Source organism: Globicephala melas, chromosome 13, assembly GCF_963455315.2.
Source record: "Globicephala melas chromosome 13, mGloMel1.2, whole genome shotgun sequence".
Taxonomy (NCBI): domain Eukaryota; kingdom Metazoa; phylum Chordata; class Mammalia; order Artiodactyla; family Delphinidae; genus Globicephala; species Globicephala melas.
Genome location: NC_083326.1, coordinates 86,655,232 through 86,682,157, shown reverse-complemented (window position 1 = coordinate 86,682,157; position 26,926 = coordinate 86,655,232). Strand labels below are relative to the sequence as shown.

Sequence of the window (26,926 nt, the reverse complement as noted above, 5' to 3'; positions counted from 1 at the left end):
TTTATATATTTACAAATACATATAATTTTAGAACTAGTTATAAATTTATAAAATATTTAATTTATAAATGAAAATAAATGAATTAAATATATACTTATGTATGGATTTAAGTAAATATTTAAGTATACATATATTAAAAATATATATTTACTGCTAGTGGCAGGAAGGAATCAGTACAGTGTTATTTCAGTGAGATGCTGTTCTGTGCACTCTGTGTGTATACATTTATCTACATATATAGGTATACACACACATACAGAAAACCAAATAGTCTTAAAGAAAGTTTACACCCATTCCACTCCCAGGATAAGCACACGACAGTTGGATGATTTTTTAAAGTGCTCACATCTTTAGTGGGGGCTTTGATGCTCTCCCTTCTTCCATGGGACCAGCCTCCTGATTCCACATGATCTCGCGGGATCTGGTGTCAAATGCCCCGCCCTCCACCCACATTCCCAGAAGGTCGCCTGTGTCTGTGCAGGAGACCACGTACACTGCACAACTCCGGAGCGTGCCACACACATTACGGTCTATAAAAACAGAGGCCCTGTATTGGCTTATACCTGGGTGGTCTTAAATTGGCTAAAAATTACACATGGTGGTGGAGTGGGTTGAATTGGGCCCCCAAAGATATGCCCACCTGGAACCTTGGAACATGATACTATTTTTTTTTTTTTTGGTGGTATGTGGGCCTCTCACTGTTGTGGCCTCTCCCGTTGCGGAGCACAGTCTCCGGACGCGCAGGCTCAACGGCCATGGCTCACGGGCCCAGCTGCTCCGCGGCATGTGGGATCTTCCCAGACCGGGGCACGAACCCGTGTCCCCTGCATCGGCAGGCAGACTCTCAACCACTGCGCCACCAGGGAAGCCGGAACATGATACTATTGGACCAAGCATCTCTGCAAATGTAACTGAGGTGAGATCCCAAGATAAGATCACCCTGGATTAGGGTGAGCCTGAAATCCAACGAGTGTCCTTTTAGAAGAGAGAAAAGAAGACACAGTATATCAGTCTGTTCAAGCTGCCAAAATAAAATACCAGATGGGGTGGCTAACACCACAGACATTTATTTTCTTGGTTCTGGAGGCTGGGAGTCCAAAGTGAAGGAGGCACCAGGGTTGGTCTCCGGGGAGACCGCGCTTCCCGGCCTACAGACGGCTGCCTTCTTGCTGTATCCTCATGTGGCCTTTCCTCTGGGCATGGGGGGAGCAAAAGAGGTCTCTGGTAGCTCTTCTTTTCCTTATACGGACACCAGTCCTATTGGAATAGGGCCCCATTCTAATGATTTTATTTTTTCTTAATTATCTCCCTAAAGGTCTTACCTTCAATATACAGTCACATTTAGAGTTAGGGCTTCAACATATGAATTGGATACAATTCAGTTCATAACATAGAGAAAATGCCCTGGGAAGACGGAGGCAGAGATGGGAGTGATGCTGCTACAAGCGAAGGAACCTCAGGAGCCACGAAGGCTTGGCTCAAGCTTAGAGCTTTTAAACTTGACCTTTCGGTGCCCTGTATTAATGACCCTCCAGACTTCCAAGCAGCCTCGTCCAGGAGCAGCACGCAGGTAACCGTAAGAAGTCACTGAAATCCAACTCAAACCGACAGAAGCAAAACAGAATTTATTTTAAAGATAAGGGCTGTCACTTTAAACCAAAGGACAAGAAACACAGAACAACCAGATTCTGGAAAATGAACGCCTTAAACCTCTCTTTCTCTCTCTGTCTCTCTCTCCTCATTCCACATTCTGCTTGCATTTTTTCTCTCTTTCCATCTCAAAATTCTCAGGGGAAGATTCTGATTGCCTATCTTGGATTGAATGTTCGTTCCTGGACCAACTAATTGTAGCATTAAGAGTTCGGAGGAGGAGAGTGTGTGTGTGTGTGTGTGTGTGTGTGTGTGTGTGTGTAACTGATTAGGACTCAGACGTGTTACAAATCTGAACATTTATATATTTAAAATAATTTTTGTCAAATTGCAACGCAAATGATTTAGAGAAGCGAACCACAATAACTACACTTTTACCTGGTGCTATTTTATAATTCTTAGAATTTCACTGACTGCATAGACAATCAATTCCTCATGTCCTTTAAACTGGCTTTGATTTCCCACCGATTCCCTCATTAATGTGTTAAATGAAGCCTGACATAGTCTCATGTGTAGAATTATGTTTTTAACACCTTGAAAATTCTATTCGTGATACTACCCATGCCCGTGGGTTAGGGGTCGCAAGGCTAGTATGTTTATTAGAGAGTTGTGCAAATGGGAGCGGGTAACTGCAAAACACCCATCTCAATACAAATTCACCTGCGTGTATTGGGTTGTCATCAGTAAAGGTGGGGAAGGAAGCCCCAGCAGAGAGAGTTAAAGGATGGGGTGGGCACCTGGGGAATTCTTTCTCATTTCCTGCACAGGTGGGCCAGTAGCAGGGATCTGACTTCACCCTGACAACTAAAAATTGTCACTTGCACTATTTACAGTAGCCAGGACATGGAAACAACCGAAGTGTCCACTGACAGATAAATGGATAAAGATGTGGTACATATACGCAATGGAATACTACTCAGCCCTAAAAAAGAAGGAAATAATGCCATTTGCAGCAACACAGGTGGACCTTGAGATTATCATACTGAGTGAAGTAAGTCAGGAAGAAAAAGACAAATACCATATGATATCGCTTACGTGTGGAATCTAAAATATGACATAAATGAACTTCCACAAAACAGAAACAGACCCACAGAGATAGAGAACAGACTTGTGGTTGCCAAGGGGGAGGGGTAAATTAGGAGTTTGGGATTAGCAGATACAAACTACTATATATAAAATAGATAAATGACAAGGTCCTACTGTAGAGCACAGGGAACTATATTCAATACCCTGTAATAAACCATAATGGAAAAGAAAAAAACTGTCACTCGCCCTCTGGCTCTACAATGATGAAGACACTGGCCACTGCAGCCGCTGACCTTCAACACCCCCTGAAAGGAGTTCAGGGTGGAGATCAGGAAGGAGGCCCTTGGTGCTCTGGGAAAAACTGGCAGAACAGGCCTTCAGATAGTTTCAGGAGAAGATGTTATGAGTCTAATTTCTTGCATCTTCTCATGTCTAGAAAAGCACTCAAATCCTTCATGATGACGTCAGCTCCTCGTGACGAGCAGCCACCTTCTGCCAAGATGTGTGCTTGCCTACACGCGTCCCTTCACCAAAGTCACGTATCTACTGACTTCTTCCCACCCCCGCCCCCCGCCACCTCTTTGGAGCAGGTTCTCGGAGCTATCTGAGATGCTGTCTCCTGGGCTACAGTCCTCATTCTGCCCCAAATAAAACTCAACTCACAACCCTCACACTGTGCATTTTTTTCAGTTGACAACTCCATCGCTTTTTCTGACTAGGAGTTCAGAAAGATTTTGCCTCCCTAAGACATATCGGATGATATTTACATTCTCTCAAGCAAGAACAGTTGGGACTAAATGTGGAAAGTTGTACATGGACGATGCAACTCTCTCAAGCCATGTATCCAAGTGTGGGAAAGATCAGATGTCTTCTTTCTGGAAGTGTCACAGGTTGAGGTCCCCAGGAACCAGACCCTGAGATGGAGACTGTCGTGGAAGAAAAGGAAAAGAAGTGTCTGGAAACACAGAGCTGCAATGCTCACCCAAAGAAGGACTCATCCCCACGGAACTGTCCAAGGTAGGAGGAGAAGGTTGGGCCTCCACAACCCACATCAGCTGATCCCTGGACTCAGGGGGCCCTGCAGGAAGGAAGCTCTCTAACTAGGGCCATCACCAGACAGGGCTGAGAGCAAGAAGTCCTCCCTCCGGATGGACAGTATGAAGGACATATCCCAGCATCTGCTGTAGCAGCTTAACTTAGACGCCATCAGGCTCTCATTCTGCTGGACAAAAGAAAGACCCAACTGCTCACTTCCGGGTTAAGTTGTCACGTCAGCATTTCCTCTGCCTCTTTTTTTTTTTCTTTTGAAAAGGCTTTATTAAAACTTTATAATTTAATTTAATTCAGGGACTTCCCTGGCGGTCCAGTGGTTAAGGTTCCACGCTTCTACTGCAGGCGGTGCGGATTCAATCCCTGATGGGGTAACTAAGATCCCTCATGAGGCGTGCCACGGCCAAAAAGAGAGAGAAAAAAAAAATCTGCAATTTTATTTAATTCACCAAGTAGTTTCTGAGTACATGCTTTCAGCCACACACTGTGCAATGTCCTAGGGAAGAGACGTGAATGAAAAATTGGTCTTCTTCTCAGGGCATGATCGATTTTAAAATAACTTATAATATAAGGTGATAAGGACCAGAGATAATACGGAGGAAGACATAAGAATTGCACCTGATAAAGGAGGATGGAGTAGGGAAGCTTTACAGAAAAGTTGGTTTCCTCTTTCATCCTCAGCATCTAGAACAGTATTACGAGTACTTTTCACAGGCAAGTTAAGGTCGAGTTTTATGGATGTATTAGTTTCCTATGGCTGCTATAACACATCACCACAAACCAGGTGCCTTAAGATATCCTCAGCCTCTTTATGCCTCTCTTTCCTCATCTGTATAATGGGAATCATAAATATACTTGTTTCTTAGGCTTATTGTGCACATTAAATCCACAGAAAGCACTCAGAATCATGGCTGACCCATGGTGAGCTCTCCGTAGCATTTGGTATTATTATTATTATTACTTTGCGGTACGCAGGCCTCTCACTGTTGTGGCCTCTCCCGTTGCGGAGCACAGGCTCCGGACGCGCAGGCTCAGCGGCCATGGCTCACGGGCCCAGCCGCTCCGCGGCATGTGGGATCTTCCCGGACCGGGGCACGAACCCGTGTCCCCTGCATCGGCAGGCGGACCCTCAACCACTGCGCCACCAGGGAAGCCCGGTATTATTATTACTATTATCTTGCATATCAGGTTTAAACACAACCATTTCAGGGTTCCCCCTTCCCCTTCCTTTCTCCCCCGGGGCCCTGACACTGAAATATGGTATTTTAACCATATTTCTAGTGTTACCGAGTCCAAGCTCGCTCTGCGCACCGCATGACAGGTTGATGAATCGGAGATGAGGTGCTGAGGCAGGGAATACGACTTTATTCGGAAAGCTGGCAGACCGAAAAGACGGCAGACTAGTGTCTCCGAAAAAACATCTCATCTGGGTCCGGCTGCCAGTTTCTTTTATAGAATCAGAGAGGGAGAGGCGGTGAGGAAGTAAAGTAAAAGGGCCACCAGTCTTACAAAACATCTCCTGGAATGGCCAGCCTCGGGGAGGGGATGTGTTAGTTTCTTCTTTTCTGCAGCCGTTCCCAAGCGGGCAGGGTTCCCTGAGGCAGGCCATTATGTACCATTATAACAGTAAAAGCAGCGAAAGGTTACAATGAAAAGATACAGTGAAAGAGAGACAGATCCAGCGTGGAGTCCGATTTCTCTCTTCCCGGTTACACTTGCTTCTGTAAACGTGATGCTTTCACGTCTGCCCTGCAGGCACGTGCAGGACATGCCTTGTTCGGGACACCCCAGTGATGCGCCTGCGTCACCTTGCCTCGACCTCCTGCCCCCGCATCGTGCTCCCCACTCCTGGGGAGGAGTCCTCGGCCAGGAGCATTATTTCAAATGCAAACCAACCAATCCAGAGGCACGTCCCAAATCACCTGTCTTGTGGGCTTCTCACACTCAGGGCCACTGTGCCCATCCTACTCCCCAGGGGCCGAGTCCCTGAGAAGCAGAGGCAGTCCCTGTGCCCTAGAGCTCCTGCAAGTATTCACGCTAGCCCAGCCCAGGGCCGCGCACCCTGCTCGGCACGCTCCTTCCCGTGGAATCCGCGATAAAGGCTCCCTCTGTCTCCTCATGGACCCTGGGGCTTCCCTGTGGGGTCCTCAACGCACAGTGCGCCCCTCCTCTTGGGAACTGTGAGTAAAAAGACTGTCTTTGAAATGGCAGCTGATTTGTTGCATCGCTACACCTCAAATTTTCCACGAATACTCTGTGTTTTAGAACAGGGGGCTTCCCCTCCAGCTCCGAGACCACTGCGGGGCAGGATGCAGCTCTGGGGCCCACCACCGGCCAAAGCTCCGCGAGGGGAGGGGTCTTCGTGCCCTGGTTACCAGGTCCCTGCATTTAGTTCACCCCCAGGCGGGGCGGAGGCGGGGAAGGAGGGCAGGTGCATCCTGTTCCACGCGTACCCAGGCTCCAGGCTTTTCTCCCAACACTTCCCCCGCAACCCCCAAAGCCCTAGCCTGGGCCGACTTCCCGGGCCCAGGTGTCTTGACTCCCCCGCTATTTTCTTTCCAATCTGATAATGAAAGCACAGACACTATGCCTCAGGTCCTTCGGGACTTTGCTTCTGATACACTGTCCAGACCTTGTCTTTTGACCGGCAGAACGTTTCTCTCTCTCTCAAAAACCCCTGCTTTGCAATTCAAAAGCCTTGGTTTTCAAGACGGTTGTTTTCTCTCTCCTGAAATTCAAAAGGCTTCTTAGCAACTCAACAGCAAGAATTTGACTCTTTCGCATCTGAATTTGGTCAGGCAATGCCCATCTCCACGCCCAAATGCAATAAGCTCAAAATGGTCTAATTTTCATAAAGAATGAACGCACATCTGTGTGTGCGCATGCAAAAAACACATACTTAGTTAATATATTAGTATATTATTCTGCCTCCAAAAAATAGAAAAGAAGTTTGCATAAAGGCAGTATCACAGCTTATGAGGTTATCCGGTGAACAGCTGTTTCCAGGCTACTAGAAAAAACACTCTAAAAACAACAAAATCTTATTTGTTTTAAGACCTATTGATCAAGATTCCATCTCGGTGCTCCTTATCAACAAAGAACAATTCTTCTATGTAATTCATTCAAAATAAATGCGCTGATATTAAAACTTAAGTGAGGAAAAAAACGCTTTTTCCTCTTCCCCCTTTGGTTCAGTGGCTCGGATCCTGCAAATCTGAATGACAAAAGACAGATGAACAGGAGGAAAAGGCTCACAGAAATGAAATGAAAACCCTACAGAGGTGCTCAGACCTGGAGACTTATATACCCTTTAAACAAAGGGCAAGATATTTGTGGAGAAGTGACAAGACAAAGGAAGAGGGTTTTGAGATTCTAGGGGCAATGAATTGTGGGACGGTAAATAGACGGGGAAACGAATGGAAGATGTTAGTTAGTAACGTTTGTTTGTGCAGGCCCATCTGGGTACTGACTTTAGCTCAAAATAATCCGTATGCCAAAGTGACACATTTAGGGGTCGCATATTCTGCTCCTTTTCAGTTCCCTTTGACTTGGGTTGAACACTTGTCTAACTCGCGTGCAAACCAGATTCCTTAGAGTCTAGCTGACAACTAACTGCGTGGAATATGGAGATAGTCCATATCTCCAACTTGTAGTGCTAGAGAGAGAGACAAGGAGAGAAAGGGGGGAGACAGAGAGAGAGAAAGGGAGAGAGAGAATGAGAGAGAGGGAGAGAGAGAATGAGAGAGAGAGAGAAGAGGGGGGAGAATGAGAAAGAAAGAGAATGCGGGGGGCAGAGGAGAATGATGGGGAGGGAGAGAGAGAGAGAGAGAGAGGAGAAAATGCTCTAAGCAGCCCAGCTGAGTATGCTTCCTGGCTCCATCCCTTTCCAGCCCCGTGACTCAGGACCAGTTTCATAGCCTCGGTTTCCTCACCTGTTAAGTCACCGGGCTGGTGCGAGGACTGAGATACTGCAGATAAGGCACTGTCAAATAAGAAGCAAATCCTGACTTAGTAAAGAGGAATTTTATTGGAAAGGATTCTTGAGGATTTCTCGCAACAGAGAGGACCCTCTGACGATAACATCTGCAAAAGCATCTCGTGGGTTTAGGCAAAGTGGGTTTTTATTTTCTAGGGAGAGTACACAAGGCTAGAGAGGGCCGGGTGTGGGGAAGCGGGATGATGGCAGAAGGCTGTGTCCTGAGGCCAGCCTATTGTGGGTGGTGGCTCTGATGGATGGGCTGTCTGCTGGCTCAGGCTGAGGCTGGACCAGAACCTGGGGAAGGAGAGGTACACACGGGCGCATCCCTGAGTTCATCTAAGTCATGTGGGGCAGGGAAGTCCTTTGCAGTAAACCATTTCCCTGAACATAAGCATGTGGGAGCATTTCTTTTTTTTTTTCTTTTTTCTTTTTTTTTAGCATTTCTTAACTTTTGCTGTTTTCCAGGAACACAGGGCTCGGCTGAAGTTGCATGGCGCACTGTGCCCAGCACACAGAGTGGGTCCAATTAATGTTTGTGATTACTGACAGAATTGGAGTAATGACACCATTTGAAGTCATAAACCTGCTTTTTCAAGCACTTTGTGTATTTCCATCGTTTATATACCCCCTGAGCCTCTAAATGCATTTAGACATTGGAAGAGACAGGATAGAAAAGTACAGGATGTAACAGAGAAGAGCAAGCCTGACGCATGTTGGATCTATTCCTTTAGCTTCAACCCCCGTGTTCTGTTGCCTGTGCTGAGTCCGTGCTGGCTCTGCACTTTTTGTAAAAGAATGTTGCCTAGAGCCTGAAATATACAGGAGACCTCATTCTCAAGGCCCTGACCTTTAAAGGTGTAACACTTTTCTACCCATATAGAGATAAAAAGTTGCAGAACAAGAATAACATTTGTCTTGTTGGAGGTTTATAGGAACATGGTGACCTGACCTAGGTGCACAGATGCAAGAACAGAGGATTCCAGCACCAAGAAGTTCCCAACCACCAGCCACACCCCTCCCCTTTTAGTATAAAACAAGCCTGAATCCTAACTCAGGGAAGATGGCTCTTCGGGACACTAGTCCACCGTCTTCTCCATCTGCTGGCTTTTCGAATAAAGTTGATTTTCCTTGTCCTTCACCTCCTCTCTTGATTTACTGACCCGTTGTACAGCGAGCAGTATGAGGTTAGGCTCGGTAACAGAGAGGAAACCCATCTTAGCCAGCGGAAATCTAGCAGCTCTGTAGACTCTGTGAGCTGTTTTTCCAACTATTTCTAAAATGGAGGAATTTGCACCAAATACCAAGTCAGAAAGCTAGTCTCCTACTATTACTTTGTGCCTCACTCTCTGGCTTCTTGCAAATGTCTGGTTATTAACCTTTTTGATTTGGGGGAAATACTTAGCATATTTTTGTATTAGATGCAAAGAAGAAAATCCATTTTGAAGCATGACTCTCCTTACAGCTGAGGCTTTTCTGAAGATGGCAGAACGAGTTCAAGGGCTTCTACTGAGAAAGGTATCATGATGTTAATTTTTTTGTTTTTCTTTTGTAATTTAGCAGAATTGTGTAATTTTGGGGGAAGATATTTCTCTCAGCCTGGATTTTCAAGGACTATTAATGAGTTTGAAGAAAGAAGTACATTGTAAAATAATCTCTTTAAAATAGATTGTGGCCACAGATAAAGATGAAGTTATTTTTTTAAATTCCCCTGCCCCCCCCCCCGACACACACACAACCTTTTTTTGTACTCATTTTTTACCAGAAGTTCCTTTAGAGTCTAATAAAATTCTCTTAGAAATTAGCTGTAGCGCCTTGGTTGCGGTTTTCATTCCAACTTTTGGGGTGTAACTGCCCGGGGGGTCATGTTCTCACTGACTTTTGATCCTGGCCCCTTCCTGAGGGTTGGCTCCACGCTCGCTGACTGCTTGTAGCAGGCATCCATCCATGTCCGTGGGAACAGTTAAGCCCACTAGGAAGAGACCCCCCCATGAGGGCAAAGAGTGTTCACTGCTGTATCTACACCAGGGAGCAGTGACTGCCTCAACTACTGCAAGAAATACTGGTGAAAGCTATGGAAGCAACCTGAGTGACCGTCCACAGATGAATGGATAAAGAAGAGTGGTACATGTATACGACGGAATACTACTCAGCCGTAAGAAAGAATGAAATTTTGTCATTTGCAGCTACATGGATGGACTTGGAGGGCATTATGCTAAGTGAAATAAGTCAGACAGAGACAAATACTATACGATATCACTTATATGTGGACTCTGAAAAATACAACAACCTAGTGCATGTAACAAAAAGAAGCAGACTCACAGATAAAGAGAACAAACTAGTGGGTACCAGTGGGGAGAGGGAAGGGGGAGGGGCAATACAGGGGTAGGAGATGAAGAGATGCAAACTACTAGGTATGAGATAAGCTATGAGGATATATTGTGCAGCACAGGGAATATAGGCAATATTTTATAATAACTATAAATGGAGGATAACCTTTAAAAATTGTGAATCACTCTATTGTACACCTATAACTTATATAATATTGTACATTAACTATACTTCAATGGGGAAAAAAAAGAAATACTGGCTGAATGAATGGATGAATGGTTAGATAGATGTCATGAAAAGGGAATGGAACAAACCTCCCTGGGAAACAGGGAGTGCTTCTAGGGATTCAGTTCTATATATAAAATGAGAACCATCTCATAACCAGACATTCAGACGGTGACGTTCTTCAACCTCCCTCCCTGGTTCTAACACTTGCCTGTGCCCGTGACGTAATGGGCAGGGCTGTAAATACACAACCGAATATGTCAGACTTGTGGGGAGTCTTTGCAGATAATTTTGACCGTGCAAAATTTTTGTTCTAAACACTGAACTGAAACACGATGCATGTTGGAACTTCATAACATCTTGTGTTTTTCTTTTTTATATAAATTTATTTATTTTTATCAATTACAATTTATTTATTTATTTTTTGGCTGTGCCACGCGGCATGCAGGATCTTAGTTCCCAGCCAGAGTTGGAACCCGGGCCACAGCAGTGAAAGCGCAGAGTCCTAACCACCGGACCGCCAGGGAAGTCCCAGCATCTTGTTCTTCAATGCAAATTCTTGCTTTGTTTCAGTCAAACTCTGGCTCATGGATCATTTCAGAAACGATTTCTACAGTATTTCCCAAGACCTTCCGACATGAGCAGCGGTGTGCTTAATCATTCAGGGTAACCGGAGGAACACCCGGTGGAAAGACCAGGATTATGTAGATGGAGTCAGTACACTTCATTTTATTGTGTCTTCCAGGGCTGTGTTTCACCTAACACAGAGAAACATTGTAGGAGATTTAGATGGGAGCCTGTGTACTCTTAGACTCTTGAATTTTTAATTGACGAGCTGCAGGGGTTGGGGTAATAATGGATACGTGGCCCTGGCTGAGGGCTTGCATACAAATGGGATCTTGGGGAGAAAGAGGTGGGCTGTGTTGGGATGGCCTTCAAGGCTTAATGAAAGCCTTGTGGAAGGCCCTTTTCTTGGCATTAAAAGGTCTTCAGTGATTAGTAAAAGGTAGAATGGCTGTAACGACTACAGAATCTAAAACCAGTTTTTCACAGTGGCTACTGCACTGCAAGCTGTTCAAATAGACATTCTCCCCTTCTCTCTTTTTTTTTTTTTTATACTTTAAATATTTCACTCCAATCTCGTTTGCATGGTTCCGTAACAGAAGTCAGATATAATCCTTATACTTTTTCCTCTTTAAGTGAAGTGGGTTTTGTTACCTCTGACTTCTTTCAGGAATTTTCTTTATCTTTGACCTTCTGTAGTTTGAATATGATAACCCTAGGTGTATATTTTTCTGGCATTTACCCTGCTTGGTGATCTCTGAGTTTCCTGAACCTGTGGTTTGGTGTCTGACATTGATCTTGAGAACTCTCAGTCATTATTGTTTTCAAATATTTCTTCTGCTTCCTTCTTTCTTTTCCTTCTGGTGTTCTCATTATGCACACTATACTTTTTGAAACTGTCCCATAGTTCTAGGATGGTCTGCTTTGGTCTTTCATCCCCTTCTCTTTTATTAATAGACCCTTGTTTTTTAACTAGGCACATGGCTGCTGAGAGAAAAGCCTGCAGTCTAAGCTTCCCTTGCAACTGGGTGTGGGCATGGTATGTACTCAGAAACAGGAATTGTCCTGAAAGGGAGGAAATAAATCTTTGCTCCCGCCTTGCATCTTCCTTCAGTCTGGAATTCAGGCATGGTGGTGGAGCCAGGGCAGCCACCTTACACCATGAGGTAGAGATGGCCACATACTGGGGATGGAGGGGTCTGAGTCCCTGACCCCGGGAAACACCATCTGTGCTTTGTTAATCTCTTTACTTGACAGAAGAAGATGTCTTCATCTTCTGCTTCAGCCACCGTTGTTTTGGATTTTCTGTCAGCCGTACCCAAGTGTTAATCCTAATTAATACCCTCCCATCCAGTGTCGAGTTGGCCCCTCTTAATGGCTGTTCCATGTTCAAAGTGTTTAAATGCCAACACAATGTAAATCAAGTGAAAAGTAAAATCGCAAACCTTGCAGAAAATGCAGGATTTCCCTGAAATTGATGAAAAGGATTTTGGAGAATTACTTGAAATCCAGGCAAATGAGGCTCTGACAGGACAGAACCAGATAACGAGTGACCGTAAGTAAGCATGATGACAGGGCAGACGCTGCAAAAGAAAACTTCAATATCAAAGGAAGAAGAGAAGCTCTGGGGAATATTGATGAAATCCCCATGGATGGTTTTGTTTACTTGTTGGTGCGAAGTATTTCTCGGCCCTGCGCCTCGAGTTTCAATTCTACCTGAAGAAATAAATCTTAGTAAACATGAGACCAATGTAACCTATCTTCTTAATGCTGGGATTCATTTCTGAATACAGAGTCACAATCCAACTTTTTCTTTGATGGTCCTTCTTTTCTATGAAATTCTGGTCCGTATTCAAGAGGGGGGTTTCCGGTCAGTAGCGGTGCATGGTGGCTGCACGTCGGATCAGGGAAGCTTTAGGTCTGGGTACCTCCGACCCCAAGACTCTGATGTAATTGGTCTGAGATGCAGCCCGAGCATCGGGAGTTTTAAAAGCCGAGGCTGGGAACTGCTGCTTTACTAAGTGGCCTCCCTGGTGAGGGTTGGCTCTGCGTGGGGAGGACTTCCTGTGTGTCATTCCACATCAGTCCCTTGACTCTCCAAGGGGAGACTGGGTCAGAAAGGGGAAGGGAGGCTGGGGCATGGGGAGAGCCAAGTGAGAAAGGGAGGGAAGGAGGAAGAAGACAAGAGCTAGCTTTCAGCATCTCATGAGGGCTGCAGTAAACGAACTGCGAGGTCAAGTACCAGGCAGCTTCAAGGGAAGAGTTTACGCAGCTGTGCTAACTATTGTTACCGAGGATGACACAGAAGTGCAATGAACCCTTGAAGCCACAATGCCGGCTGAGGGTGCAAACGATTCCCACATCCCATCCGTAACTGATGGTGAGACCAGCTAGCAGCACATTCTAGGTCTGCTGGCTGCGCCAGGCATCAGGCTGGACTGCCTGTTCCCACGTGCACGGAGAGCCTGCTTTTGGAAACCTGAAGATACCCGATAAACCTTTCCAATCAAAACGATGCTGTTGTATTTAACTTCGCTGTGAGAGTGTGGGGAAAGCGTGAGGAGGGTTCTTCCGGCAGAAGCCGTAAGCCAGGTGTGAACACCGCCTCTTTGCTAGATGACACCATGCTATATGAAATGCATCTTCCCTCCACGTGTGAAGGTTATAGTATCTTAGTTCTATCTGGAAATGTATTGTTGCAGTCCTCCACACCTGTACATCAGCAAATTGGAAACTATACACAAAATGTTTAAACATAAAGTTGACTGAGTATGAAACTGAGAGCGTCTAGAACATTTATAAGAAAAGCATTTTTTTTTTTTACGTCTATACTTTGGTATTAAAATAGCAATTGCATTTTATTTATTTATTTATTTATTTATTTTGCGGTACGCGGGCCCCTCACTGTTGTGGCCTCTCCCGTTGCGGAGCACAGGCTCCGGACGCGCAGGCTCAGCGGCCATGGCTCACGGGCCCAGCCGCTCCGCGGCATGTGGGATCTTCCCGACCGGGGCACGAACCCGTGTCCCCTGCATCGGCAGGCGGACTCTCAACCACCGCGCCATCAGGGAAGCCCAGCAATTGCATTTTAAACCCCTCTTAATGAGATGCTCCAGTGTATCTTCTTTTGAAGTGCGGGGACTAGAGGCTGTGGAGGGTCTGTTTCTGGCAGGACAAGGCTCACAAAAGAAACACACCGGGGCTCTTTCTCTAGAGCGGATGGTGACACTTTATTCATTTAAAACCAACACGCCCTTCCCCAAAGGGCGTGCAGCATGTGTGAGTGTCTCTATAAAGACACGAAAGAACGAGGCTGAGGCTCACTGGAGCGAAGCACCTACCATGTCATTCAACCAGGACGAGAGCGGAGCTTCCCGACCACCAGCATTTTATCAACAGCAGCATCGATGGCTGGTACCCGGGACAACACGCACGCGGCCTTTCCTTAGGCTGGCATCGCTGATTCCAGACTCAGACGGAGCTGTCCACCTGGAGTTTGGACTCTGTTTCTCCCTCCCTCTCTTTGCTATGGCCACAGGGAAGCCCCGACCCTAGTGACCCTCAGATGCCAAAAAAGGGGGGACTGTGAGGGGTACTGTTAGCAGGACAGCAAATCCTGGGTGCCAGGAGCATCTTCGGGTTCCAGGTAACTGCCTTTGGGAAGGGATCCTGTTCTGAGATTGAGGCGTAGAACGACTCAGGAAGGGACATGGTACAGAATCCATAAACGTGCTGTTCTTATCCCCAAGTCATTAGAGTTTAAGACGTTCGGTCTGAGGCTTACTCTTTTAAAAACAAGATGTAGGTTTGGTCGTTCACAAAAATAGGATGGTTGGAAAGAAAAGAGTCCAAGATGTCGTGAAGTCTGAGGCAAAGATGATGTGGATCCCTCCTCCCCACTCCAGGGCCTGCAGGTATTGGAAGAAACACTAAGGAAACGCTTCTTCTGACGGGCTCGGAGCCACCTTCATCTCCTCCTTCTGGACCGGGTTGTTTCCTCACCTCACACGAGAAACGGAGCATTTCGCCCCCAGTTGTTGTCATGGAACGTCCACGAGAAAGCAGGGATTTCAGGATCCAACAGAGGCAAGTACCGCCACCAAGAAGAACAAGCACAGGGTTTGGGGAATGCAGCACCGGTGCAGCCAGGACGTCCTTACGGTGATGACGACACTTGGTTAAACTCGCCTCGTGATGGATAAGGTCAAGGGGACCCGAGTGCCGGTTCCGCGATGGGCTGGAGGCTGGTGACCAGATCGACACTCATCCTTGGGTCCCTGATGCTGGGTCCCTGATGCTGAACCCAAAGAGCCAGGCTCCAGTATTTTCCAGGCCATGGGCGATAATGGGCTTTGTTCCAACTGGTTTTCAACCCAAATTCAACCAGGAGGCGGGTGGAGCCTATGGGGGGAGCAGGGGTTGGCCTGCTTATGTAGAGCACTCCCCGCTCTTTCAGTTACATGACTGATTAGGTCAACTCATGCACAGCACTGTTTCCAGTGTTTAGAGCCTGGGGGCCCAGCCGCACCTCTGTCAGGGCCCCAGATTGGCTTCAGGGTCTGTACCACATTATAATCACTGCCAGTAACCCTCTCAGCCAACACGTCTGATTTTTGCTTTTGCTCTTTGAACAGACAGTGATGGGTGACAGGTCATCAGAAGACAGGGGATAGGGGCCTACCCTTCCCTGTGACGGCTTACAGATAAGCCCCTAGAAGTCCTAAAGCAGCTAATCAAACTCTCTCCCTGATGCCCCTTAAAACCAGTTTCCCTGCCCCCATTAGTACTGTATCTCCGTGAGGACTGATCAGGAAACACATCTGGGCTGTTACCTGGAAGCACAGAGAGGTTCTGGATGAATCGTCTTATGACAAATAATCTACGGTTCCAATGAACCCGGCTTGATTTCGACTGGATGGCCCCTCTGCCCAGAGCCCTGCCCCTGCGTGTCTGCCCAGGGCTGAGCATCTCGCGGCACCGGGCACGCCCTTAGTCCTCACTGCTTCCCTCCAGCATCCTGACCAGCTGCCCATAGGTGTTTCTCTCCACCTGCCACGAATGGTACATTCTCACATACTCCCTTCCGTTGGCCACGATTTGTTTTTCTAACGCCGGATCGCCCCCCAGTCTCTTTGCCAGCCGAACAAACTCCTGCAAAGAAGGGGGTGGAGGAGAAAGAGAGGTAAGTAGCTGGTGAAGGGGGGTTGCAAACGCACCCCAAAGCCCGCGTCTGCCTTTGCTCCTGGTCCGTCCTTTGCCTGCCTACCGTATTCTGGAGGAAAGGGCCTTCCGGAAGGATGCGCGTTAACGCAAACATTGGGACTGAGTAAGAAATTACACACACACGCGTGCGAGGGTGAACATCGTGGAAAAATACTGTCGTCATCGATTATGCTTCCCCATCTTTCTTCCCTAGATTGCTCAAAGCTACTGTTTCTCACAGTAACTGAGTCCTTACAGGGACTCCACAGTTAGAGCCACAGTTTCTTCCCTCCTTTGTATCGGCTGAGATATGAAGTCAGGTCTCATTCCAGAATCTGAGCTCCTCTATTCTAGACAACACTACCCCTGCCACGTTTGTTTTCCATTGTGTTGATCCTTTCACCTTTCCCGGGCACGGAGTGTGTCTTCAAATCGTGAACATCACCTGGTGGAGTGGAAAGGGCCAGGCTTCCACTGGTTCAGATCTGGGTTCAAATCCTTCTTCGACACATAACTTAGCTGTGTGGCTTTGGGCAAGCTAGTTAACCTCTCTGAACCCTACAGTGATCATCTCCAAAGGGGCAGTGGGCACTGGATGGGTAAGCCCCGCCCTGCCCCAGACTCCCCAGACTCCACTCCCAGACTCCTTCACTCACTCCATGGGTGAAGGAGGGGAGAGGGGATTTAACCGGCCTGGATTTTCTACACTTTCCTTCTGTTGCTTCAGAGGGAGGAAGTGTGCTTTGCTCTATGTTTATTGACGCTTGCAGACGCTGATGCAATGAAAAAGTGGCCACTTTTTAATATCAAAGCCCTTCACAATGGGAAAGAACTAGAATTCTTTTGATTGCTAAAGAGTATTCAGAGCGGGGAGGGGAGCACGCATTATTTATTATGTTTGCACATAAGTCAAAGCAGGGCTCACCAGCCAGGAGGCCTGCATTTAAATTCACACCCTACCCTTCACGGGAGTGATGCTGGGTGCGTTTCGTCACCTCTCTGAGCCTCGGTCTCTTCATCTTTAAATTAGGAATAATTACAGTACCTGCTTTACAGCGTGTGGACAGGATTCAATGAGTTAATACAAAGAACTCAGGGCAGCGCCTAGCCCAGACTTAGCTATCGTTATTATTGTGATTCCCCAACCCGTGTAAATTCCAATAAGTCAACAGTGCCTAAGATTAACACACAGTGCTTTGCGCCATTCACAAGGAACGTCCGCGTACTCTCAAAATTATCGTTAATGAAACGGATGATTTTTATAGCTAGCAATATAAAAAGCAATAATTACGATAGAGTGGAATTATATTTTTATGTAGTATATACACACTTTATGGTAAATTGGTGTTCTTTTTATAATAAAAATGTAACATTTATTCCCATCTCATAGGAGAACAACGTTCTTATTAAAATTATTCGAGAGGCTTACAGCTTTGGTACATTATTTTATGATGCTGGTCATATCTTTGATTTATCTGATGCAGACACTTTGGCTAAAACCCAACCCCCTGCTTATGATTTCTATAGAATATATGACCGTTTTATAACGGAATCCTGAACAAGAGCTTCTAGGAATAGGATGTGATAAAGAGCACTTTTTTTTTTTCCTCTCTGCATGGAAGACGGAACAAAGAACTCTGACTTAAACAAAGCAAGATAGAGTTGGGTAAGGAGCGGGAAACATCTTGGCCGTTGGCATAAAACCCTGGCTGGGTGGCTGAAAGAAAAGAAAGAGAAGGAAAGAAAAATCTCACTCTTGAATTGTACTAGTCACTCCCTGAGACCCTGGGATTCTTTTCTTCTGGGCTAAAACAGCTCCTCCGCGACAACTAAGGCAGTACTCTGAACACACGCGTGCGGACAATGAGAAAAGCCCGTTGACACGGACTGTCATTTACTGTGTGCAAGATGGTGGCCGCAGTCCCCCAGCCTTGCATGAACGTCTCTTTGAAATAGGGCTCACCCACTCCTCCAATAAAGGGGGAAGGAGGTCTGTTTCCCCATCTCCTGGATCTGGGCTGGCCCTGGAATTTGCTTTGACCAACAGAATAGGTCAGAAGTGATGTAGTTTGACTTCCAAACAAAGCTCCCAAAGGTCTGACAGCTCCCACTCTCGCCCTCCTGGAGCCTGAGGCCAGCCCATAAAGGAGCCTGAGGTAGCCTGCTGGAGGATGAATGACCACTTGGACTGAGATGCCCAGCAACCACCCGTACCAGCGACCGGACACTCATCCAGTGGACCAAAGGACCGTGTCATAAGAGCTGTAGCAAAACTTCCAGGAAACAAGTACAAATGCCAATTCACCATCATCCCAACCAAAGCCCAAAAGGTTTTATACAACCGTCAGCTGCAGGACGCGCCAGAACACCCATCAGATCTGATCACCAAGTCTTGACTGGGGGAGGGGAGGCTTCATCATTTATGTGATTTAATGATCTATTCTTGAAAATTATTCATGATGATAAGTTATGAGGCCTTCAAGGGTACACACACGAAAACAAAAGAAAATAGAAACCAAGTACTGGGATTCCACATCTTAAGAGAGTTTAAAAACAGATGTAGGCACTGCCCTAGATCAGAGCTGGAAACTCAAGTGCCCAACGGCTCCCGGCGGGGAAGGCCCGCAGCGCCGAACCCCGGCTGCCTCAGTGAGTAGGGGCCTCCACTTGTTCCCACGTTTGCTGTGTTTCTCAAGAGAAGTCGAAATTCGGCATATTTATGTAAAAGCACTCCATGCTAAATACCAACAACTAATTCAAAATTTTAAGTAAACAGCAAACTAAACAAAACATGTGTGCAGACCAGACCCACCCCAGGACCACAGGTATGCAAACACTGGCTTAAGTTACAGATTTCTAAAGTTAAAAAAAAAAAAAAAAATCGGCCTTCCCTGGTGGCGCAGTGGTTGAGAGTCCGCCTGCCGATGCGGGGGACGTGGGTTCGTGCCCCGGTCCGAGAAGATCCCACATGCCGCGGAGCGGCTGGGCCCGTGAGCCATGGCCGCTGAGCCTGTGCGTCCGGAGCCTGTGCTCCGCAACGGGAGAGGCCACAACAGTGAGAGGCACACGTACCGCAAAAAAAAAAAAAAAAAAAATCATGTAAAACACCATGGTTTGTTTTCATAATTATTCAATTAGCAGTTGACTGTTTTCAGAGTTTTCTTCCTTACTGAGTAGTCCCTGCTGGTGGAGAAAACTCACTGAGAAATACGTCAGGCAGAGAGAGAGAGACAAATACTGTATGTTATCACTTATAGGTGGAATCTAAAAAATACAACAAAGGAATGAATATAACAAAACAGAAAGAGACTTATGGCTACAGAGACCAAAGCAGCGGTTACCAGTGGGGAGAGGGGAGGAGGGAGGGGCAAGATAGGGGTATAAGTACAAGCAGGTACAAACTATTATGTATAAAATAAGTTACAAGGATATATTATACAGCACAGGAAATACTGCCAATATTTTACAGTAATTTTAAATAGAGTATAATGTATAAAAATATTGAATCACTATGCTGTACACCTGAGACTAATATAATATTGTAAATCAACTATATTTCAATTAAAAAATTTTTTCTCACTAAATCCTTTCGACCTGCCTTGTCGCCCCAAGGTACCACCCAGATGCAGGGCGTGAGAAGCAGTGTCAGTTTTACAGGATGGATGTTTAGACCCCTGGTGGGATCCTTCTCATAACCGTGTCAGCTGAAAGCCACGGGGCAGGGGGGAGCCCCTCAACGAGAAACAAACGTCTCATGCAGAGAGAACACGGGAGCTGGCAGACTGAACGTGGCATGGTTTGAAAGAGCATTGCATTCCGACCACCTTCTGTAAGGGATACACACGTATTCTTCCAGGAGAAGCGAAAGTCAGTGGCATAAATACTCTGGATTTCAGGCTCGGAAGATACGTTCAATTAGACAACCCCGAAGCTGCTTCTCCAGAGGCTTCGAATACGATGGGAGATGGGGGATGATGGGGGATGTTGATGGGGGATGTTGATGTCACTGACGGGGGGTGTTGACAAGGAGGCTTCTGAAGACTGACAGATGTGCTGTCGTTTTGATCGTGGATTGTGGTTTTCCTCGGAACCCTGGAGTTAATTAAGGTTTAGTCTGTGCCTCTGGTCCTCACACTTCGCTTTAAGATTCTGATTGGGTAGGTCAGGGGTGAGGTCCAGGAATGGTGTCTTAGTCTGTCTGAGCTGCTATAACAAAATACCACAGACAGGGGGTGGCTTATAAACAGCGGACGGTTCTGGACGCTGGAAGTCCAAGATCAAGGCGCTGGAAGGTTCGGCGTCTGGTGAGGACCTGCTTCCTGGTTCAGAGATGGTTGTCTTTTCACTATAATCCCACATGGCAGAAGGAACGAGGGATCTTTGTGGGGTCCCTTTTATTAGAGCTCTAGTGCCATTCGTGAGGGTTCCACCTTCATGGCCTAATGGACTCTCGGAGGCCCCGCTTCCTAATACCATCACAGGAGAGGTTCGAATTTCAACACGTGAATTTGGGGGTGAGTGTGTGGAGGCACAAACATTCAGTCCATGACACATGCGTGTTTTCTAACAGTTCCCCCCAAGGTGATTCTGGAGAGTCAGACTATGAAAAACATAGTCTGAGACTATGTCTAAGACGGACAACTGTGCCTACCCTATTTTACACAAGTTATTTGGCCACAGAATAGATTCATCTTGGACTTCCCTGGTGGCGCAGCGGTTAAGAATCCGCCTGCCAATGCCGGGGACACGGGTTCGATCCTTGGTCCGGGAAGATGCCACATGCCGCGGAGCAACGAAGCCCGTGCACCACAACTACTGAGCCTGCGCTCTAGAGTCCACGAGCCACAACTACTGAGCCCATGAGCCACAACTACTGAGTCCGCCTGCCACAACTACTGAAGCCCACGTGCCTAGAGCCCGTGCTCCATGACAAGAGAATCCACTGCAACAGTGCCCGGGCACCGTGACGAAGAGCAGCCCCTGCTCACCGCAACTAGAGAAAGCCTGCACACAGCAACGAAGACCCAACACAGCCAAAAATAAATAAATAAATAAATTTATATATAAAAAAAAGGATAGATTCATCTCATTGACAACTGTAAGTTGCGAGAATCACCCTTCAAGACCCATCTAGAAGTGACGTGCGCGCATCTGTCTTGTTTTTCTTACACAAAACAGCATTCGCTGGTGTAGTGTTAAGCTTTACCCAAATGCCATCGTTCACAATGCTGTATATGTACACGTGGCCACAAAATAATTCTGTGACCTGTTCTCTCGATGACTCCTGCTGTTGGGTAAAGTGGGGACCACTAGTAAGAACGTGCAAATAGCCTTGGAATTATTCAGCATAAACCTTCAGTCTATTTTTTTTTTTTTTGACCACACCACACGGCTTGTGGGATTTTAGTTCCCTGACCGGGGAATCGAACCCAGGCCCTCGAGAGTGACAGCATGGAGTCCTAACCACTGGACCATCAGGGAATTCCCAGTCTTTTTTTTTTTTAATTGAATTATAGTTGATTTACAATGTTGTGTTAGTTTCAGGTGTACAGCAAAGTGATTCATATATATATATTCTTTTCCATTGTGGCTTATTTCAAGATATTGAATATAGTTTCCTGTGTTATACAGCAAGACCTTGTTGTTTATCTATTTTACACACAGTGGTGTGTATCTGTTAATCCCAAACTCCTAATTTATGCCCCCTCTTCCCCTCTGGTAACCATAAGTTTGTTTTCTATGTCTGTGAGTCTGTTTCTGTGTTGTAAGTAAGTTCCTCTGTGTCGTATTATAGATTCCATATATGTGACATCATATGATATTTGTCTTTCTCTGTCTGACTTACTTCACTTAGTATGATCATCTCTAGGTCCATCCATGTTGCTGCAAATGGCATTACTTCATCCTTTTTTATGGCTGAGTAATATTCCAGTGTGTGTGTGTGTGTGTGTGTGTGTGTGTGTGTGTGTGTGTGTGTGTGTGTGTGTGTGTGTGTTTGTGTGTGTGTATGTACCACATCTTCTTTATCCATTCATCTGTTGATGGACATTTAGGTTGTTTCCATGTCCTGGCTACTGTAAATAGTGCTGCTATGAACACTGGGTGCATGTATCTTTTCAAATTATCATTTTCTCTGGATATACGCCCAGGGGTGGGACTGCTGGATCGTATGGCAACTCTATTTTCAGTTTTTCAAGGAACCTCCATACTGTTCTCCATGGTCAGCCTATCTTTTAAACTTGCAGCAGCGATAACTGAGTTTGGGGAGGGCTGCTTGTTCCCATGACAACGTAATGGTTAGAGAGAGCAGCTGACTTTAAAACGAATATCAACAACAGCGTGAGAACCCTGGGCAGATGTGGGAGCAGAAGCCAACCTGGGTAGGTGCAGAAGCAACTTCCCGGCAGATCATCCCCATGCACACTGCCCGCCCGATGCAGAGCCAGAGAAGGTGGCAGGGGCTCGGGCCCCTGACCATGACCCGTGGCCGTCGAATGGCGGCAGCTGGGAGCCTGATCTGGCTCCTTCCCGCCCATCCCTTCCGAGACTGGCGGCTGCAGAGTCTGGCTAGGCGTCCTGTTCACTCACACTGCAAGCTCAGGCCCTTTAACAGGACAATTCCTGAGCTCGCGTCTAACAAGCCCGCTCACAGCCAGGCCCCAAACCCAGCGATACCCAGGAGTGGTGGGGCAGAGCCCTGGAGGCTCTGGCCTGTGATCTAGATCACTGTTCTCGGGTGGCCCGTGAGAGGTAGCGGGAGCGAACGACCGTGGGCCACTTGGTGAGAAAGCGAACCGCCTTTCAGTTCTCTTCCGTCCCTGGCTGAGTCAAGCAGAAAGCCTCGGTGAGGTGCCAACCTGTTCTCTACCTTCTCAAAGGTGATACCTGGTCTCTGGCCAAGAGCCTCCCACAGGGGCCAGAACTGGTCAGAATTTACAACAACAGTCAACAGTTAGCAAGAGCTTATACCCAGGTAACAACCAGTCATGTTTCAGAATCCAGGATTTGGGGTTTTTAATAAAATGGTCTCCGTGCCCTTTTAGTAACATACGCCCTCCAGGGGTCTAACGCAGCGCCCCATAAACAACACACCGGAACTTCCAAATCAAACTTAAGAACCGTCCCACCAAGCAGGCTAAACAAAGCCACGAATAACTTCACATCAGCTCAGATATGAGTTTGCTGCCAACTGAGTTTTGGCACCCAACTTACTAAAAATAAAACTGTTTTTCAAGTGCTTTTTGGATTTTGGAATTGCAGAAAAGGGACGAGGACTCTGTGCTATCACTATGACTCTTTTCACAGAGACAGAAACAGGGGCACAGAGAGGTCCAGGAACCTGCCCGAGGTAGCACAGCAGTAAGTGGCAGAAATGGGAATTAAACTCAGACAGTGCAGCCCCAGAGTCGAGGTCCTTTTCCACCAGGCCTGGCTGCTTCACGGGAGGATGGAGCAAACCTACAAAGCTACCGCACAGATCCATGAGATTTGGGAACTACTGATTAAACTAAAAGCAAGGATAGTGAATATTCTCTGTGTCTCCCACTCTCTTGCTTCCCAGATTCCGACCAGAGCGTCATTTCAATACACGAGCTGGCAGAAAATTGCTCACGCCCCCCTGGCTGGTTCGGAGGCAGGGAAGAGGAGAATGTCAGGAAGGAAAGGGAAGAAAGTGAGGAAAGGCTTGGAAGAGAAGAGGTGGACCCGGGAGATGGCTCTGGTGGGCACGCTGCCAGCGGCAGAAAGTCAGAGGGAAAGAGCAAAACCCAGAAGAAATGTGCAAGGAAATCTGCAATTAAGTCATCCTGGTCGTACTCGGGGGAGATGGCATGAGCACGACACCAGCCGGCAGTGCCACCCAAGGAAGGCTGACGTCAGCGAGGCTGTGGAAAGAACCATCCAGGGAGGGAGTCCGGGCAGAGTTCAGAGGCCGAGGCTGTCCTCTGCTACTTTGCAAAGAAAACAGGAAGAGAAAGCAGTTCAACGACACCTGGGTGGCACGCGGTGTAGATTCACATCAAACTAAAATAACCAAAGGTGTTTGGTTACCACCCAAGAAAGATTATCCCTTTAACGCCCTGGGGTAAGTACCTCTCCTGATAGTTGCGGGGCACCCATTTGTGCCAGGACCACCACGAGGGGCCACGTGAGTAAGCCAGCATGACCACCAACGTGGGGGGCATTCATTCATTCGGGTGGGGAGGTCATGTATGATAAAAGCAAGGGCGCGCGTGTGAACCGTGCAGAGGGTTACGAAGGAACAGCACAGGGCGGGGTGTGGGGGGGGGATGGAGAAGATGGGGGAGGGTGACCGGGAAAGCCTCTCAAGAAAGAGACAGTGAAGCCGAGGGGGAAGGATGCTCCCGGTGGCCCGGCTGCGGGAAGAACCAGGGGTGGGCAGGGAGCAGAGGAAGAGAGGCGTGAAGCCCCGGAAGCCGAGTCGGGAGGTGTCTTTTCTCTGCGGCCACAGGAAGTCACAGAGGGGTTTTGCAGCGGGGATGGATGGGACGGCATCTGTATTTTATAAAGGTCCCTTTGGCTGCTAGGAGGAGAGTGCGTGGGATGGAGCGGAGGAAGCTATTCTAAACGTCCAGACAAGACCCAGTAGTGCCTTGGAATGGGGGGAGGGTGTAAGGGTCTGGATACAGCAGTATTCTGGGGACAGAGCCCCTGAGAGGCGGGGACAGATGGAAGCAGCATGTAGATACAGAGCCCAGGACAGTGGTGCGGGGCTGCTCGTGTGCGCACCCGCCGCACTGGTCGGGAGGCCGCGGGGAGGGGGCCTGAGCTGGCTGCCGGGGTCCCGCGCCTTCTCCTACAGCATCACCCTGGCAGCTGCAGCCCCCGAGGATCCTGCACAGGCCACTCACCTGAATTCTGCCAGTGCCAAGAAGTCACCGTCATCTCCTTACTCTGAATTTCAGGATCAGCTGCAAATGCGCCTACAGGGCTGATTCCTGGAGCGGGCTGGGCACCGCATTTGCTGTACCGACATCTTGTCACCAGGCCCCCCGGAAGAGGGACAAACTCACAGGGTGATGGGCAGGGCCCCGGCCGGCAGCGCTGGGGCCGAGGGTCCCTTTGGTGTGGTCAGGCTGGGTCAGGCAGGCCGCTCGCCTGATCGCAAGCCCCCAAACTACAATTAGATGGTTTTCTAAATATCAAATTCTATTTCGTGCCGCATAGATTGCAAAACACAGTTATTCCTCTTGAAGCATGTTGAAGGGGGTATTTTTTACACGTGAACATGTTTTGCATCATGGCGATTATGGATGGTCAGAGCCTTGAAACTGAATATATTTAATAAAGTAGCTAAAAATTCTCACTTTCAAAAAAAAAAGCAAAGCCCCCAACCCACAAGGTGCTTGTTCACACACAGAGCGGGTGTGCACAGCCGGCGGGTCTGAGAGTCGCACACGTAGCCTGTGAGACACGGGCGGCCAGCAGAGGTCAGGCCAGAAGGTCAGTTCCGAGATGCAGCTCCTGCCCTGTAAAGGCGGGTGGCGAGTCCACAAGCAGAGGAAAATGGACCTCCCGTCCTCCTATGTTAAGAGCATGTCAGACTTTGCCTGCCGGCCGGGAGTGCAAAAAGCCTGCACCAGAGCCGGGAAGGGCCCTGCGCTCCATCCCTCATTGGCCCCCGGCCTGGCCTGGCCTTTCCTGAGCGGCGAGCCTCACCTGGCGGCTCCACCCTCGTCCTTCTCACCTGGCCAAGCCCAACCCTGTGCGGCACTGCTCAGCGCTGTGCCCACCCGAGGCGTCCCTCTGCCCCCACCACCTCCAGCCCTCTGGGTCATTCTGACCCCAGGGACCAGCCACAGGCAGAGAAGCGAAGCAGGACTGGGCCTTACAAAGAGGTCCGTTCTCCCCAAGAAGTCGGACAAAATGGTGAGCAGAATACTTTTAGAGGACGGTCCCATGGAAGAGTGTCCCCTCTCTGCCCAGGCAACAGAGGAGGGGAGGGAGGGAGAAAGAGAGAGATGGTGAGGGAGACAGAGACAGAGACAGAGGGAGAGACACAGACACCGAGAGAGACACAGATAGAGGACGAGAGAAAGAAATAGAGGGAAAGACAGAAACAAACGGAGATAAAGAAAGAAGGAAAGATGGAGATGGGAGAAAGAGACACAGAGAGGAGGAGAGACAGGCACAGAAAACTGGGCGAGAGCCAGAGACACAGGCAGAGCCAGAGACAGAGAAAGAAGGAGAGAGAGGTGCAAAGACAGAGAGAGGGAGAGTCAGAGAGTGAGAGACAGAGACAAAGGTAGAGACAGAGACATACAGAGACAGAGGGAAAAACAGAGACAGAGAAAGAAGGAAAGACAGAGACAGAGGGAGAGACAGCCACACGAGGCATCGTGCAAACGCTCTCGGGGTGGCCGAGCGCCCGTCAGGCTGAGACCTCGAGTCCCAGCCCTGTCAGCTCCCGCTGAGCTTCGCAGGGAAACGCCTCACCCTCTCTGGGATCATCACGGCAACACCTGTGTGGGGTTCCCGCGAGGATCAGTAAGAGAGACGGGCAAGGTCCCTATGGTGGTGCCCGGCACTCAGAGGAGGCCTGGCTGGGACCACCTGCCCCATCGCTCCCTCTCCGGGGAGCAGTGCCGCCCAGCACCCACTCTGAGCTCTGGAAATGTGGCCAGTGTGCCCGGGAACTGCATTTTAAATGATTCACTTGAATGGACTTAAACTGAAATTTTGACACTGGTGCTTGATGCAGGTATTACGAAGCTTTACAAGTACACTTGCAACAGCCTGGACATGTGAATCTACTTTTCCAGCTGCAAATGGTACGGAGTCTCAATGCAGACCAAGTATTTCGGTACAAATTTAATCTCCAGGCTGAGATGAGCTGGCGGGTAAAATACACGCAGGATTTCAGAGTCTCGAAAAAAAAAAAGA

General features: G+C 47.8%; 1 protein-coding gene across 20 annotated transcripts in view; it reads right to left on the bottom strand.

Moving 5' to 3' along the window:
• The window catches only part of GLT1D1 (glycosyltransferase 1 domain containing 1), a 186,026-nt gene that overhangs the window by 71,237 nt on the left and 87,863 nt on the right, over window positions 1–26,926 (bottom strand). For 2 of the 20 annotated variants that reach the window (XM_030859972.3, XM_060310569.2), the window contains exon 12: window positions 13,805–15,973. The exons of 15 other annotated variants lie outside the window; for them this stretch is intronic. In XM_030859972.3, the coding sequence (XP_030715832.1) occupies window positions 15,812–15,973 (162 nt within the window). In that variant the 3' untranslated portion in view covers window positions 13,805–15,811. Of the gene's footprint in view, window positions 1–6,400; window positions 6,455–13,800; window positions 15,974–26,926 lie in introns of those variants that run through there. 3 more of the 20 variants (XM_060310568.1, XM_060310566.2, XM_030859970.3) reach the window with 3 other exon arrangements.